Consider the following 16,909-nt stretch of genomic DNA (forward strand, 5'->3'; position numbering starts at 1 on the left):
ACAACTTGCCTTACATCTCCCCAACTACCTAATGGCGCATGGCAGATCGACGAGGTGTTGTGGTACCCTTGATAATCCTCGCCTGGATTATCCTCAGCCCTGAACCCGCCAGAAACCCAGCGGCGCGATTCGATGACCGGCCTTCGCTGGACGATGTGATAGCTGAAGAACAGCGATCGCTATCGGTGGTGCAAAACTCAAGATGGGACGCAACATACGGTAGCTCAGGGCATACGCTGAACCTCACGGGGTTCCAGCCGGAGAGAGGGTACGCTTGGGACTCACTCGCCGGAGTCAAGAGACGAGCTCGCGAGCAGTTGGAGTACGCGCTGGGAGATTGGGGGATTGGGGCGCTGGATGGAAAGAAGGATGAGCCTAGCCCAACGCCTCTATACAGCAATGCGACTGGATACGTGCGTGGGAAGTGGAAGAGGTCAAAGCTGCAGGAAGACACTCCAACACCGCAGTTGAATCTCACGGAGTTTGCGCCGCCCGGCCCCTTTGGCCAGCCTGGCATCCCTCGGCGGTTCGAAAGAAACATTACGGGGGACAATGGAGATATCACAATCAGATTCAACGAGAAGGACCTGGCTAGTCCCGGTCCCAGGAGCAGACAGGATAACAATAATGTCACTGAGATGAGCGTGGAGATGAAAATCACAGACTCGCAATCTTACGACGAGTGGGAGACGCAGCTGCGAGGAGTTTACTTTTTCGACATTGGACAAGCCATACTTACAACGACAAGCGACAAATTCGCCGGCATCTTCACACTGCCGCATTTCGCCCTATCAGAGACGACTTTCGAAGAGGCAAAAATCCTACTGAACGAGTCTATCTCAAACGTGATTCAGCGGCAAGCAGACCGCAGAACAGAGCTACGTAATCCATGGACGACAAGAGCGGAAGGGACAGGTGACATGCGATTTTCAGGACCAGAATGCGAACTGGTCCTGTACTTGCAACAGTTGGCACCCGTGGCGAGCACTCAATTCTCTTCCGCCTTCATCAGCTTCCTTGAGAGTGAGCTACGCTTCCCGACTGGTGCAGTTGTTCCAAGTGCTCCAGACTTGCGGTTCTCGATGCTGGCATTCTCTCCGGACTGTGGCTACGTGCTTGAATCGAAAGGCCCACCAGACGACTTCGCGCAAGACAATGATCACCTGACGGGACCGAAGATGGAGGTGCAGTATCTCCACAGTCGACATCATCTTATGCTGTTCACACTGGCACTGGGACTCCAGCTGTTCTTGCTGATGCGCCAAATGCGTGAAGCAAGTACACCTTCTACACGAAGCCGGATCAGCTTTTACACCATTGCCATCCTGGCTCTTGGAGACGGATTCACCACAATGACGTTCTTACTGATCAGTCTGTTCCTCACTGGATTGTGGGTCAACCTGGTAGGCACTGGATTTCTGGCCTTCATCAGCGTTTCATTCTTTGGTATGAGATTTCTGATGGATATCTGGCACGTCCAAGCACCTGAGCGTGAGAGAAGAGCAAGAGCAGAGGTTGAAGAGGAGATCAGAAGAGAACAGGCATTCAATGCAGCGTTGCAACGAATCCGCGCTGAGAGAGACGCTGCACGACAGCCTGCCGAAACAAACGGAAATGCACTAAATCCTGCGAATCCAGTCTCGAATACGACGACTACGACTCCGACCGAGTCAACTCCAACTCCGGCTCCTCAATCCACTACACAGCCCAATGTTGAAGGCTTGCCAATACCAGTCACCGCACCGAGACCCGTCGATACAGTGGCGACGCCTGTGTTCATGCCATCTAATCAAGACGGTCTCGAACCAGTGGCACAGCCGACCGCGGCGAACCAGACGAACACCAACGCGGCAGTGGCAGCGAGAATGCCTAGCTTTGCTTCGTTGTACACTCGCTTTTACCTGCTCTTGCTGGCCACTCTGTTCTTGAGTCTCAACGCTACATCTTGGCCAGCGCCCGCCAGACGCATATTCTTTACCTTCTTGGGACTGCTTTACTTGAGCTTCTGGATACCCCAAGTTCACAGAAATGTCCAGAGGAATTGTCGCCACGCTCTCAATTGGGAATTCGTTCTTGGACAGAGCTTACTGCGGCTGACTCCATTTGCATATTTCTACGGCTACAAGCACAATGTTCTATTCGCGGATGTGGACTTCGTTGGGCTGAGTCTGCTAGCAGTGTGGGTTTGGGTCCAAGTCGTCGTGCTGGTCTCACAGGAGATCATAGGACCAAGATGGTTCATCCGAAAAACCTGGGCCCCACCAGCCTACGACTATCATCCCATCTTACGTGAGGACGAAGAAGGCGCTACAATGCCCATCGGCTTCTCGCAAGCAGCAGCGGATGGTTCTGCGCCAGCATCGCCTATTCAAGAGCGAACACCCACGTCACCCGCAGCAAGACGAGCCTCAGTCGCGAAAGATGCCAAGGAGAAAGGCAAACGAGTCTTTGATTGTGCCATCTGCATGCAAGATTTGGAAGTGCCCGTCGTTGAAGCCGGCGCATCCAGCGATGCAGGTCTCGCTGGTGGGCTGCTTGCTCGTCGAACATACATGGTGACGCCTTGTCGACATATCTTCCACAGCAGCTGTTTGGAAGGCTGGATGAAGTATCGACTGCAATGTCCAATATGCAGAGAGACGCTGCCGCCTTTGTAGATATCTGGTTGCAAGACAAGCAAATCTCAGCAGTTCGCGTATCTCTTCTCTAGCAAACGGTTTGTTGTCTCTTCTGATGTATTTGCTCCTGTCCTGTCTTTTGAAGGCAATCTATCAAACAAGATGGCAATACTACATTACTCACCCCAACTCCAATCTAGTCGTTACACCGTGTACCACAGCAGCAATAATACCTTCCCCATCAAGACGACCCCAAACAACCATGACAACCCTCAAAACCCTCGACAACCTCCTCAACGACCTCCCACCCAACCCTTCCCCCAACCAACCCCACCCAACCACAAACCCCCTCACCACCTCCCTCCTCAAACTCACCACAGCCATAGCGCTCTACAACCGCAGCGGCGCGCTCTTCGCCCAAAAAGCCGACGAGCACTTCTGGCCTTTCGCCGCGGGGTCTTGGAGTCGGGCACAGTACGATGAGGCGGTGTGCGAGGCGGGGAGGTCGCTGGGGAAGGGGAGGAGTGTGGAGGAGGATTTGAGGGTGTCGAGGAGGTGCGTGGGGGAGGCGATGGAGGTGTTGAGAAGGGCGGAGTTTTTGAGGGATGGGGTGGATGAGGTGAGAGATGAGGCAGGAGTGGGATCTTGGACTGGATGTGACGATGAAGATTGTTGGAGGGGTGTATTTGGTTTGTTTCTTGGAGTAGATGGATCTGGAGCATGCTCATGTTGCAGAGCAATGTTGGGGGAGTTAATATGTCGACGATATTCGAGCACGATGCTCAAGGACTACGACACGGACAGCTTGCACAGGATGCTGTCGCACATAGTCAGAGCAAGATGAGACAAGTCAAGTCAAGACAAGACATATATGGGGTTTGCTTGCTCGCTTCACGATGGCAGTCTGCTGAGACATACAGCACCCGACACAGCAGTACAGTATGACCGTAGTCAAATTATGACATGATCAAAACAGAATGCTCGGACAGCATCAATCGCCCATGCCTACATGTCGCTTTGTAAATCGAAATGGGCCAATTCTTCTCCACCCCCAACCCCCTCCTCACACCTCCCCGATCATCAACAACACCACCTCCCCACCCCTTCCTCCCCACCCTCGCCCTCGCAACGGCGTATCTACACCGTGCCGCTCTCACACAAGACTCCCAAGCCTGGACCTCTTTCAGCAGAATCCTCTTCTCCCCAACCGACCATCAACATGCCTTCCACCAACCACAACATCACCTACCACCACAAACCTCTATCGCAGACGACGTGATGCAAGCCGAGAGATGGCTGCTTGTCGCTAGGAAAGAACTGGCGAAGAGACCGATCGTGGATGCAGAGGAGTTGTTTGAGGATGAGTTGACAGAGTACTTTGAGAGGAAATGGGAGCGTGAGTTGGGGGAGTGGGTTTTTGAGAGGGGGAAGATGGATGGCTGATGTAGCCGTAGAAGTTTTTGATGTTTTGTCAGGTGTAGTTGAGTTGGATATAATGGGAGAACGAAGTGATGATGAGCTGTGAGTACTCGTACATAGGGGGAAAGATAGAGGTGGGATGTGTGACATGCAGGCTGAAGATGCATGATTGGTGAATGCTCATGACCTTACAATTTCTATGTCAAAAGACTTCATCTCGTTAGGCTCAGGCATTTTTCTTGTCCAGGCCTGAAAGAAGCGCATGCTGGATCTTATTAGTCTAAGAATATTGACACATGAAAGACATGACAATGCCTGATCTCTGGTCCAGTTGTGCCTCCGAGAGAGAGGCTTTACTTTTTACATCCTCGTAGCGGGAACACCTGTTCTTCACCTTGATGAACGGCCAGGCAAGTCTACCCTTTTTCTTCATACGCGCTCCACTGCCGTTGACGTTCCTCTGCCATTGTGCCATCAGGATTGATGAAAGTACTTTTTCTTGCGACGTCATTCCAAGGCAAGTGAGGACGGCATTTCTTCGCATGAATTCCTCTCCCGCCTAAACGCGGTCGAGCCACAGCCACAGGAGTGAAATTAAGGTTTTGATATTTGCAAGGATGCGATCGATTGGCCGAACGAGGTGGAGTGTTGAAACAGCGCAGCCACAGGTGGCCGGTGCTCATTTCCCCAGGCGCTCCCCCGTTTGGGATTTGAGCTTGTTGGTTGGCAAGGAAACGACTCCGAACCTGCTTCCACCCATTTGCGACGACCGCATCGCAGCGTGGGCGCAATAACAGGCCGTGGATGATGCAGCAGGGGATTCCGCAGATTCATATGCAAGCGGCGACATGTGAGAGACGACGTGATGGTGACGAGGGGTCGCGAGCAAGAAGAATTGGGATCATCCGATATGCGAGGTGGATGACGACAGGACGGCGAGCTTTGACCCTGGGCCAGCTTTCTGGTGCGGCTTGCGTCCAGGCAAGGTATGCGCCGACTCGTGATTCGCGTGGCCCAAAACAAGGCACGATGCGTTGAGGAGGAGGACGCGGTGAGGAGTGATGTCCGTGGCGAGGCGCGCCCATTCATTCGTGTGCGCCAAGGCCGCTGCTCTCGCTGGCGTCGAGATCGAGATTGCCGCAGTCGTCGCGGTGATGTAATGGCCTGCCATTGTGAACGTCTGTGCGCGTTGTAGCAGCAAGCAAGTAGTAGTAGTGACCACGACAGCACCAACCTTGCGACTTCTCCTCCTCTCCCTCATTCCAACACCCACACGCCTGTTCTCCAATTTCGCGTACGCATCCCTCTACTACACCTTATTTGAGATACCCCATATTCCGCATGCGTTAGTCGCGCTGCTGTACGCCACGTGCTCACAAGAAGTCGGCTGTGGATCGACCGCAAGCAAACAAAGCAACAAATCCATCCCTCAAACAGCAACAGCACGCATCACCAGCGGGCACCCAGTCACATACAACTCCTCCTTCAGCTGAAGACTCGAAGCAGTCTGCGCCAGCCGATACAGCTTCCAATCGCGAGGTCCCTCAAAGCGCGCAAACAGCCAGCATGTCAAAGGCAGCTGTCAACGTCCCCACGGACGTCAAAATCAAGGAGAAGGATGTCAATGCCAAGCTCCAACTTTACGGCATCTACGCCGCCTTCGCCAATGGCAAGGCCCCGTCCAACACTCAGATGTGAGTATCGACCACCAATGCAGCTGGAAATTTACTGACTTGTGCAGCGACCGCGCCCTGAACACTGCGCTCGAGTGGCAGTATCTTCAGAAGCCAAGCACCAAGCTCTCAGCGGACGGCCAGAAGCTCGTCGCTGATCTGCGCGACGTGATCGAGAAGTCCAAGGAGCTTCTTCTCTCCAAGAACGAAGGCAACGTCCTCCAAGACTTCATCTGGCAAACGCAGCAGATTGGCTCAGGTGACGCGAAGGGAGTCAATGTGCCAGTCGACAAGGACACCGCCAAGCAACACGGCAACCAGGCTCTCGAGGGTCTTCGTGTTCTCGGTCAGTTGATCATCACCAATGGCCAATTCCGCAAGTTGCGTAAGTTTTCCCAAGTTTCCCCGCTAAACTTTCACCGACTGAGCCACCTAACACAATCATAGTCAACGATGCCGTTGTGCTTTTGCGAGACATTGCTGGAGACGCTGCTCAAAAGGCCGCCTCCAAGGTCAACCCAGACGAGGAGGCGCTTGCGAACATCGATCAACCAGCTGAGGACAACACCTGGCATGACGCCCCTGATCTCTCGAAGGAGAATATCAAGAAGCAAATCCAGTCGCAGGTGCCCATTGGCAAGAAGGACGTCCAGGATGCCGCCGCAGATGCTTCTGGCGCTGCTCATCCAGACGGTTCGCGCGATCCAGCCGATGCCGCTGCTCTGGCTGCACAAGATCAACAGCAAGGTACCGCTTCTGGCGTCGACGCCCGTACAGGTGCTGTCGCTGGTGCTGGCACCCTCAAGGATCGCGTCTCACAGAACACGGACGAGGACCAGAAGCAGAAGGCCCGCGAATACCGTGAGCGAACCCGCGAGTACTTCAAGAACAAGGTGCCAAAGGAGCGCCGTGAGCAGGTCATCTTCCGCCTCAAGAAGATGGTCGTCGAGATCCAGGGCCATGAAGACTGTAGGTTGTCCAGCGGACCGCTGATGGAGTATCACTGACCATCCCATAGACCAACAGGCCATTGAGACCCTGCTACGCTTGGCCGAGGAATATACTGGCCACACTAAGAACGTCGCCTCCCAGAGCCAAGGAGCCGTCAAAGGTGCCCGCAACCAGGATTCGTTGAGTACTGCTGAAGCTGACCTACGGGTGTGTAATCTAGACTTTCTTGAGAAGAGTCGGCCAATGCTGACAGATCTCAAGATTTTGCTTGAGCGCTTTGCGAACTCGACTTCGTTCGACGATCTCTTCGATGCCATCAACCAGATCTACACGGATGCCGACAGAGACCCAGAGTTGAGGCGATTCTTCACCGACTCAGACCGATACATTCGCAAGTGCCTTCAAGAGCAGGGATACATTCTCCAAGAGGAGTCGAATGAGGAGTGGAATCGTCTCTATGACAGAGGAAACTTCCTCCTGAGGGAGCGATACCGTGATCACACCGATCGCATCGTCGACGAGGTCAAATTCCTCGCTGAGCAGTTCGATCAAGACCCGCAGAACAAGGCCTTTGCCCAGTCAATGGACAAGTTGTTCAAGGATCTTGGCAACGATGCCGACGGAAAGGCCGAGTTTAAGCCTCACTTGATCAAGGATCTGACTGAGGTACTCCTGCCGGCGTTCTTCGAGCACATCCGCTACGTCCCAATTCCGAGAATTGAGTTCTCGGACAGCCAGATCGACGCTGGTATGTGACCATCTATCCCCGTTATTTCACAACCGACCACGCCATGCTAACACAGTCCTATCTAGTGGTCGAGAACCTCGTCATCGAGGGAGACAACCTGGCACCTAACCAGCTCGAATTCGGTAGCGACAACTACTGGAAGTGGGGCCGTAAGGGTGTACAGAGCAAGAATAAGAACAAGGTCATGCTGTCCGTGTCTGGCATTCAGATGGACCTCAAGGACGTATCGTACTACGTCAAGAAGAAGCAGGGCTTCCCTGGCATCACCGACAAGGGTGTCGTCGACATCTTCCTGGGCGGCACTGGCCTCAGCTTCAAGGTGGCGATGGAGACGTGAGTATTCCCATCATCGCCATTATTCCCACTATCCCCATTTGACTAGACCTTACCGTGCGATTGGACGTCTTGTCCACGCCCTTGCCCCAACGATATTCGCGGGGATTTCTCCAATTCTATAGCATCGACTGACGATCGATAGTGCCGACAAGAGCGACAAGAACCACTTCTTTAAGATCACGGCCGTCAATGTTGACATCAAGAACATGGCGATCAAGGTCAAGCAGTCAAACCACAAGCTCCTGTTCGGTCTCTTCAAATCCTTGGCGCTCAGAGTCCTTCGCCCAGTCATCCAGAAGGCAGTTGAGAAACAGGTTCGCGACAACGTGCACCAGCTGGATGCTCTTCTTTTCTCCGTCAAGAAGGAGGCCGACCGTGCCGCTGAGGAGGCCAAGAACAACCCAGATCCCGAGAATCTGGAGAACATCTACCAGCGCTATTTCAACGCGTTCCAGCGCGAGATCCAGAAAGGACAGAAGAAGAAGGAGCAGATCCAGGAGAAGGCCGCAGACACCAAGGTAAGTCTAAACACATCAAGTTATCCCCGCGATGTGCGCATCGACCAGGGCGGCAGACTCTACCTGCACCTATTCGTGATGCACTTGACAACGGAGAACATTCGGTTTCAAATGAGGACAGTCACACTAACATCGTACCAGGTAAACGTCGCAGTGACCCAGAACGACAGTATTTTCAAGAATATCTCGCTGCCAGGCGGCATCTCGACCAAGGCTACCGAGTACAAGGAGTTGGCTGCCAAGGGCGAGAAGTGGGAGTCCCCAGTCTTCTCCATTGGTACTGCCAAGGAGTCCACGAACTTGCCTAAGGTCTCAGAGCCACGCCGCAAGCCGCACAACGCCACTCCAGGTGGCCTGCGTGGGCCTGGTGCTGCTCCCATCGATGGCAAGCCAACTACCAACGGCTTTGCCAACCAGGTGGACAATGCCTTCCAGGCTGCTGACCCAAACAATACCACCCTCGGCCGTGGTAACCCAGTCCTCCAAGGACAGGTCTAAGGCCGACCGATCACCTCAAGAAGATTGTTCGAAAAACCACAGCGGATTCACGGTCAGATGAGGCTCATGGCTGCCGTTTCGGGCGTTGGTCAAGCTGCGGAGAGATACCCAACTCGTTTGTTCTGGAAAGTTCATCCATCCATCAGGGAATTTGTGATTGTGAGAAGAGAGGTCTCCTTTGTTTTGCATGATACCACCCAACCACTACTGCGTATGAGAGAGCGAGAAACCCCAGAAAACAGAAAACAGCAACAGAAAGTTTTGAGTAATCATAATACACATGGAGGGCTGGCGAAGAGTCAGTACCTGAAAAGTGTAACTTTAGTCTAGTAAAGGAATTGAGAAAGCTTTTGCTTCATTTCCATGAGGTTGTGCGGGATTCAATGTGTCGAGTCATGGTTGTGGCTGACGAAAATGTGCGGTCTACTCCTGTACACAGTAACAGAAGCAGGTATGCACGAAGATCGAGCTCGTCAGATGAGGTCAGGTCTCGGAGTTTTCTTGAAAGGCTCCATACCCGTTACTTCGCAACAATGTGGAGTCCATATAGATGCCTGCGATATCCACTATGTTGGGAACAACAGGGATTTTCCCAAATCTTTCCTGGACTTCTCCAAGATCGTTGACGAACATGGCGCCGATGGTCACATGAAGTGGCTTGGATATATCTATTTGTCAATGTGGAACTTGTTAACAGGGCGGATGGAGCGTTGGAGAGCTCCTCTTTACAGAGGAGAAATGGTATAAGGGTACTTGTCTCTTCTCCAAAGTGTTTCGTCTTGGGCACGCATGAAGATGGATGGCTCGAGGACGTCTCGTGGTCTGGGCCGAGATGGGTTGGGGTTTGATGAAGGTTACAATGTTGGCTGTTGCGGGCAGGACACGGTTGTCAAGTTCCTTCCTGTCGAGTAGTGGGTAGTGTGGGCCTCCGTGCGCTTTGTCGATAACATTGCGTGTGTCTTTCGAAGATGTGTCTTGATCGAGATGATTGAAGAGATACATCATTCTACAGGATCGTGACGCCGAACATAGAGTACATCCTCTGCCAGCCCAGAGGCGCCTTCTCCTTGCCAGGATCCTCCTCATCCATCTCGATGCCATACTCTTGGATACAGCACTCGAAAGGCAGATTACTCAATCCTTCACCGCCTCCCTCCTCCAAATTTCCCCACAAAACGAACATCTTCTCTCTCAGCTTGGCCAGCAGCCGCGGCTCTGCTCTTAGATCCATCGGATTCTTTATGTCGTTCCCGAATAGAAATTGGGCATCCTTGTGTTGGACGTGCACCCAGACTCTGCTGTGGTCTTTGCTGTTCGTAGCGTCTTCGAGGAGCAAGGAGAAGTACCACTCGAAGTTCGGAGTGCCGGTGTACTGCCATGCCATGCTGTCTTGGCTTTCGTCTTGTTCTTCTGGTAGTGGCGGGACAGCGAAGTCTTCGAGAGATTTGGGCTCGTAGTCGACGACGCGGACTTTGGCGCGGTACTTGACGTTGATGAAGGGCATGGTGTAGGGGTCACCCGTGGGTGGGGCATTCGTGTGACGGGCGTTGTTTGGGTCAAGGATGGTTCTGATGTTCGATAGAGGGACGCTTTCGTGGCTGCAGCGTATGTGTGGGTTCTTGTCGGGTTTGGTGCTTGGCTTTCTCGCTGTTGTCGAGCTTTCATCTTCCGCTTGTGCACCAGCAGTCTCTTGTTTCTGCTTTTTGTTCTTCTTCTTGCCGTTCTTCTTGGCCTTGTTGTTCTCCTCTCTGAGCCCTTGGGCGGCGCGTGCTTCTTGTCCTTTCCAGTATGCCGCCTTCCTCTCGAGGAGGGCTTTGAGCTGGACCGCATTGTTCGAGCCCTCAAGCTTTATGACCTTCACCTTCTCAGGGGATATGTCGTCTGGCCACATGTCACCTTCCAGCCATGGCCCCGCGTCAGTAACTCTGGTCTTTACATTTTGTAGGAGGACGTAGTCGCCTTCGTTGAGTATCTTATTTGCCACCTGAGCATGCGGAGACTTGACGTTAATCTTCATCGTCAGCTGCCCGAACGGTCCTTTCCAGTTTCCTTTCGAGGCTCCAGCCGTGTAACCGTAGATGTCACCATCTCTGTCCTCGGGCGCCTCCTTGTCAGGTGGGTCGTACTGACGCAAGAGGGGGTTTGAAGTGTAATCAGTGATGTAGAGATCGCAACCATACGTGACGCCGATCCTTTTCACGACCTCTCCGTAAAGGTCGGCGTAAGTGCGCGGCTCAAGGTCAACGATGAGCTTGAACTTGGGGTTGAATGTGCCGTTGGACTTCTGTTTCTTGGCCGGCGGCCCTTGCTCCTGTCGCTCTTCTCGACGCTGGTCCTGATCCTTGAACTTCCGTAAACGATCCGCAGCAGTTCCTGCCATGTCTTTCTTCAGACTGATCGCATAGTTTTGCTCCACCAAGTTGAAATTCTCCTTCTCTCGCTCAATCCCAAGCGTTTGAATCTTGTCTCGCCCTTGGACTGCGATGGCGAACGATGGCTCTGGGATACGCCCGGCAGGAAACACAATGCACTGCGTCTGGTAATTCGACAGTGCTGATCGTTGTCCCATCCAAGTACTCATCTTTAGGAAGCGTAACAGCACGACATCACCGACATTCTGGACTTTTGGTAAATGCGTAGGATCCGCTCTGAAAAATCGAATAGACAGGCCTTCGGAACCGCTCACCCAACCAAAAAGCTGTCGATCCAGCAGTCTGAACGACATGGTCCAATCTCTTCCATTGGTTGTCTTTGTCGGCTGCATGAGGTCGACGACCACGCCGATAATATTGACGAATGCATTGTCAGGAGAAGTGTATGCCGCAGAAAGGTCGATGAAGCCGTCCGGTGGGCGAAGTCCTGATGCCATGGTGTGATTCGTGATAGTGTGTTGTATCTTCGAACTCAAGATCGCTGTACTGGTAGGATATAGCGGCGAAAGGCCGGTCTCGACATTCACTTGACATTCAACCGCGGCTGAAGTGACGGTCGTTGCTCAACTTCTCTCTTAGACAACATCTTTGGGTGCGTCAGAGCCCGAATGGCAGGGTTTCCCAATCAAGTCTCGAACTTTGTGAGCAAGACTTCAGATGGGTGCCAAGCGTGAGGAGACAGTCTCGTGGACACGATCGTTGTGCTCAGTGTATTTCGTCGTCAGAATTGACAGGTGTGGCCAAGAACCAGGCTCGTGAATTCGGTACTGTCGCTGCCTGGAAATCGGGAAGGAGTTGGTCGAGCTAGCAGGAAGTTCACATGCAAATGCGGACATTCACTTACTTGGAGGGTCGCGTGCCGCCGCTGCTGAAAGACGCGCCGACGCCAGCTCGGCGGGGCGGTGGGCCGGAAGGCAACCGGAAAAGTCGTCAAACGGTTCGGCCACGGCAACGCACCGCTTCACTTCAGAGTCTTCACGCACATGCTGCTAAACGATCAGCTGTCTCGTCTCGGCGCACGACTCACTCCGCCGCTTTAAGTGACTGCCGTCTTTCTTCCATCAACCTCCTGCCGCCCTCCACCAAACAAAGCAACCACGCGTCCCACCACTTTCCGGCGTCAGTAAGAAACTAAGCGACGGGCGCACCCCTCTAAACTTTACGCTCTTTTGCTGAAGACATCACATCCCGACCAACCCTTCTTCACTCCTGATCCTCTGATTACCCTCCAAGCTCTCTGCACTGCACACACCACCACTCCACTCACATCTGCAGCACAACCCGCCCTCTCGCCACCGCACGCAAACGGCTGCCACCATGGCGGAGCGCTACATTCCCGAGCACCGCCGCAACAACTACAAGGCCAAGAGCACCTTCAAGCCAGATGAGCTGCGTCGGCGCCGTGAAGAGCAGCAGGTTGAGATCCGGAAGCAGAAGCGTGAGGAGAACCTCGCCAAGCGACGAGGCATTGGCGCTCGCGGTGATGGCGCCCCCGGTGCCTCGCTCGGCGCCGCCCCAGACAGTGACGATGAGGGCGTGAATACCGAGAGTCAGGTAAGGATGCGATAGGCAGACCTGGAGTTGAGCTCGTGCTAACACGTCTATAGCTGAATGAGGACCTGCCGCTTATGGTGCAGGGCGTCTTCTCCGAGAAGATTGACGACCAGATCTCCGCCACCACCAAGTTCCGCAAGCTGCTCTCCAAAGAGCGCAACCCACCTATCGAGCGAGTCATCGAGACCGGTGTTGTCAGCCGATTTGTCGAGTTCCTTCGCTCTCCTCACACTCTCGTCCAGTTCGAAGCCGCCTGGGCCCTCACCAACATCGCCTCCGGCTCAGCCCAACAAACACAAGTCGTCATCGAGGCAGGAGCTGTACCGATCTTCGTGGAGCTTCTTAGCAGCCCAGAGCCAGATGTCCGCGAGCAGGCGGTATGGGCGCTGGGCAACATCGCAGGAGACAGCCCACATTGCCGTGACTTCGTCCTTGCACAGGGTGCCCTCCAGCCCTTGGTGCGTCTGCTTGGCGACAGCCGTAAGCTCAGCATGCTTAGGAACGCCACATGGACCCTCAGCAACTTCTGCCGTGGCAAGACTCCTCAACCCGACTGGAACACCATCGCTCCAGCTCTGCCCGTGCTTGCCAAGCTGGTCTACTCTCTGGATGACGAAGTTCTCATCGATGCGTGCTGGGCAATCTCTTACCTCTCAGATGGCTCCAATGATAAGATCCAGGCTGTCATTGAGGCGAACATTCCTCGTCGCCTGGTCGAGCTGCTTATGCATGCTTCCACCTCTGTCCAAACCCCAGCTCTGCGGTCAGTTGGCAATATCGTAACCGGAGACGACGTGCAGACCCAGCTCATCATCAACTGCGGTGCCCTCCCCGCTCTTCTCTCTCTCTTGAGCTCTACCAAGGATGGAATTCGCAAGGAAGCCTGCTGGACGATTTCCAACATCACAGCTGGCAACAGCACCCAGATCCAGTCTGTCATCGACGCCAACATCATTCCACCTTTGATCCATCTTCTCAGCCACGGCGACTTCAAGACTCGCAAGGAGGCCTGCTGGGCTATCTCTAATGCCACGAGCGGTGGTCTGCAGAAGCCCGATCAGATCCGCTACTTGGTCAACCAGGGTGCAATTCGACCACTGTGCGACCTGCTCTCTTGCCCAGACAACAAGATCATCCAAGTTGCACTTGACGGTCTTGAGAACATTCTCAAGGTCGGCGACATGGACAAGGAGGCTGCAGATGGTAGCACTGAGCAACCCGTCAACAAGTATGCTCTCTTCATCGAAGACTGCGGTGGCATGGAGAAGATCCACGACTGCCAGAACAACAGCAACGAGGAGATCTACATGAAGGCATACAACATCATTGAGAAGTACTTCTCGGATGATGACGGTGATGCCGATGTCAACGACCTGGCTCCACAGCAGGGCCAAGATGGTCAGTTCGGTTTTGGTGCTCAGCAGCAGCAACAGAACTTCAACTTCGCCAACGGTGGAGACAGCATGGACATGTAAAGACCTCATCAAGGCAGAATGCGACAGCAAGCGGTCTCTTCAAAGACCAGACCCACCCAGTCCTCGAAAGTATTCCAAAGCTTCAGGACCAATAGCTCCATCCGGATCGTCGATATACTATGTGGAAGCACGACGATGACGATACACGGCCTCATGGCAGCGACCACTCCCCATCGACCCCACACGAGCCCAGCATGGATCAGCCCAGCACGAAAGCAGCAATATCGATCTTCTGCGCCCCTCGTCCCTTTACCCTCCACCATCGACCGGCACCAACTCCTCCAGCACCTTCCCGATACCCTCGTGAACCCCTTCGACGCCCCACGATGCACGGAACTTCAACACGCTCACGACACCACTTTTTTCAGCCCGGCGCAACTAGCAGTCTCTACGTTCGCAGTCATGGAAAGTCTGCGACAGATTGAGAAGGGCTGCTGGCTGGTTTTAGACGCGTTGTGTTTGAATGTTGATAGAATCGGAATGAAATTGATTCACTTCATGTCTTGTCCCCTTCGTATGTAGCAGTCTCTTCACATCTCTAATGAAAGCTCCATCGTGTCTTCCATAAAGCACAACCCGAGTGTGCGGCCTAGAACCCCGTTCGACGAATCGGCTTCGTCTTTGCGTGATGCTTGCGATACTGACTCGCTGTGGAAGTACGGAGAAGTGGACATGGCAAGTAAAAGAATGTTTAGGACAACTATCACAAGTCAGTATGATCTTTGGCCGGACGTTGCTGGCACGAAGTCGTCTCCCGGGCGCCTGGTGGTACTTCATCATCGACGTGCATACGTTCATAACGCGGCGCCCTACCACTCCATCAGCCACTTCGGGTTCCTCGGAGGCTATACTTGATGCCCCTTGATCAGTTCTGTGGAGAAAGCCAGCCTGTTGTACTGATGAGTCTGGAAGTGGTCCAGAATGGTGGCTACGTGATCGTGGCGGGCGCTTGCTGAGACGAGATGGCTATTCTTGTTGCTGCCGAGCGGGAGGCTGATATCGAATGCATTCAAAGTCTACGAGGCTTGGTGGAGAAAACCAGTCTTGGTTTATGGAAATGCTTCTCGTGTGCAACTCTCATCAACAGAACAATCTCGAAGCGCTTGTTGGTACATGAATCGTAATCGCAATGTTTGGACCAACACGATCCATCAACCAACAAACCCCCATGTGGTTTGTGGTGGTAGGTAGCGCGAAGGGATCCCAACGGCCGAATTCGTAGCAGAAAGGTGGTTTCGTTACAGAAGTCTAACAGCCACCCCAAAAACGCCATGACCTCCTGTTCTCCCTGCCCAGCCCAGCACGTCGCGCCACGCTCTTGACATGCAAGCCATGATTCAGATCTTGCTTGGTAGCGGTGGCATGGCATGGCAGAGGCGGCAGGTTTCACCACCAGCTCGTCGCAGAGGCTACAAGAGGAAGCTGGGCATGAGGCTAGATCGGTGAGCAGTGAGAATGTCATTCTGTGGGAGAGGAGTAGCCAAGGCTTGGGAAATTGACCAACACTGCGAGCGGACGGATGAGAAGATAATGACTGTTTTGAGATGAATGTAGCCATTTCTCGTTCGGCGTGCTCAGCCTCATCATCGCGATGGGGGTTGACGTTAGAGCAGGGATATCGTCCGATGCGCGGGGGACCCCTGAGCTGTCACGATCTTTGATCCAACGTCACGACCGCCCGTCACATCAAACAACCAAACAGGTGCCCATAGACCGGCTTGGCGCTGCCATCGCTCTGCGTGTCATCGCAAGCGAAACACAGCACCGTGTCAGACTGCAGAAGAGGATGCAGGGCAGGAATGAGAGGCACATGCGTACACGCAGCCCTTTGGGCGGAAAGGAGCAGCTGAGGACCAACAGCGTTAAGCTTCTTTTCGAGGCTTGGGCGTGTTCCTGCGTCTCGCTTACGAACGCGTGCAGCGGCAGTTCTCGGTTCTTGGGACTCTGCGGGCTGGACGTCTCCCGTTCTTCCTTTTCGATGGCACAGCAAAATGGCCGGAGCACGGCACACGAAGAAAAAACATCTCCGCGACGGCGACAGGATCACTCGCGGGGGATGTGCTTGCCTTTTACATTCGCGGTGATGGGGATCTGCCCCAGCGCGAGCAACGCGACGGCGGTTGTCTGGCGTGTTTGGGAATCGCCAGCCGATCGACATGACAAAATAGTTAAGGTTACGGCACCTTCTCCACATTCCTCCCTTTTCCTGCCGCGAGCTTGCGAGGCTAACACGACGACGACCACCCAACCAACAGTCCACCACGCTGACGTGCAGCAGAGCTCGCCCGGCGATGCTACAGCTATTGTGCATCTGACAAGGCTGCGGGCACCGGTTGCGACGACACCTATGCCTGCTAGTTCGACACCGATCCCATACCATCACCACGTTGCCGCTGCGTAGTTGCAACTCAGGGATGTGTTCGGCGACCCGTAGTCTCTCACGTGCAAGCCACCTCATCAAAGCGCTGGGTGATGGCGGCAGAGCCGGCCTTTCCGCATCGAGGTCTGCTCGCCAACGACGCCTCGTGCTATTGGCTTCTGCGAGGCTAGGGCGAACGCTCTCGTCCCAAAGCGCCAGATGCACGCACCGTTATGAGATTGCTGGCCCAATTTTAACACGGCTCTCCTCTTTGGCGTACCGGCGGCTTCGAGAGCGACGATGACAACTAGGGGCGGTATCGACGTGA

The 16,909-nt window shown here is 54.0% G+C and overlaps 7 protein-coding genes across 7 annotated transcripts; 6 read left to right on the forward strand and 1 right to left on the reverse strand.

The window, feature by feature from the left end:
- Positions 1–38: 38 nt before the first annotated feature.
- M409DRAFT_28332 (uncharacterized protein) lies at positions 39–2,657 on the forward strand (the record flags this gene model as incomplete). Its single annotated transcript, XM_033808987.1, has 1 exon — positions 39–2,657. The coding sequence occupies one exon, from the start codon at positions 39–41 to the stop codon at positions 2,655–2,657; it is 2,619 nt and encodes an 872-aa protein (XP_033662182.1).
- Positions 2,658–2,880: 223 nt separating this feature from the next.
- M409DRAFT_28333 (uncharacterized protein) lies at positions 2,881–3,325 on the forward strand (the record flags this gene model as incomplete). The annotated part of the gene is made up of 2 exons (XM_033808988.1): positions 2,881–3,237; positions 3,287–3,325. The coding sequence occupies 2 exons, from the start codon at positions 2,881–2,883 to the stop codon at positions 3,323–3,325; spliced, it is 396 nt and encodes a 131-aa protein (XP_033662183.1).
- A 322-nt stretch (positions 3,326–3,647) lies between these two features.
- M409DRAFT_59292 (uncharacterized protein) lies at positions 3,648–4,213 on the forward strand (the record flags this gene model as incomplete). Its single annotated transcript, XM_033814146.1, has 3 exons — positions 3,648–4,014; positions 4,073–4,139; positions 4,192–4,213. 3 exons carry the CDS (start codon positions 3,648–3,650, stop codon positions 4,211–4,213), a joined length of 456 nt encoding a protein of 151 aa, XP_033662184.1.
- Positions 4,214–5,603: 1,390 nt separating this feature from the next.
- On the forward strand, positions 5,604–8,761 carry M409DRAFT_28335 (uncharacterized protein; the record flags this gene model as incomplete). Its single annotated transcript, XM_033808989.1, has 8 exons — positions 5,604–5,731; positions 5,779–6,095; positions 6,158–6,679; positions 6,729–6,868; positions 6,923–7,409; positions 7,475–7,742; positions 7,888–8,263; positions 8,405–8,761. The coding sequence occupies 8 exons, from the start codon at positions 5,604–5,606 to the stop codon at positions 8,759–8,761; spliced, it is 2,595 nt and encodes an 864-aa protein (XP_033662185.1).
- A 1,006-nt stretch (positions 8,762–9,767) lies between these two features.
- On the reverse strand, positions 9,768–11,630 carry M409DRAFT_28336 (uncharacterized protein; the record flags this gene model as incomplete). Its single annotated transcript, XM_033808990.1, has 1 exon — positions 9,768–11,630. The coding sequence occupies one exon, from the start codon at positions 11,628–11,630 to the stop codon at positions 9,768–9,770; it is 1,863 nt and encodes a 620-aa protein (XP_033662186.1).
- Positions 11,631–12,510: 880 nt separating this feature from the next.
- On the forward strand, positions 12,511–14,222 carry M409DRAFT_59295 (uncharacterized protein; the record flags this gene model as incomplete). Its single annotated transcript, XM_033814147.1, has 2 exons — positions 12,511–12,747; positions 12,801–14,222. 2 exons carry the CDS (start codon positions 12,511–12,513, stop codon positions 14,220–14,222), a joined length of 1,659 nt encoding a protein of 552 aa, XP_033662187.1.
- Positions 14,223–15,351: 1,129 nt separating this feature from the next.
- M409DRAFT_59296 (uncharacterized protein) lies at positions 15,352–16,623 on the forward strand (the record flags this gene model as incomplete). Its single annotated transcript, XM_033814148.1, has 3 exons — positions 15,352–15,405; positions 15,519–15,664; positions 15,777–16,623. 3 exons carry the CDS (start codon positions 15,352–15,354, stop codon positions 16,621–16,623), a joined length of 1,047 nt encoding a protein of 348 aa, XP_033662188.1.
- Positions 16,624–16,909: the final 286 nt, after the last annotated feature.

Source organism: Zasmidium cellare (assembly GCF_010093935.1).
Source record: "Zasmidium cellare ATCC 36951 unplaced genomic scaffold M409scaffold_42, whole genome shotgun sequence".
Lineage (NCBI taxonomy): Eukaryota > Fungi > Ascomycota > Dothideomycetes > Mycosphaerellales > Mycosphaerellaceae > Zasmidium > Zasmidium cellare.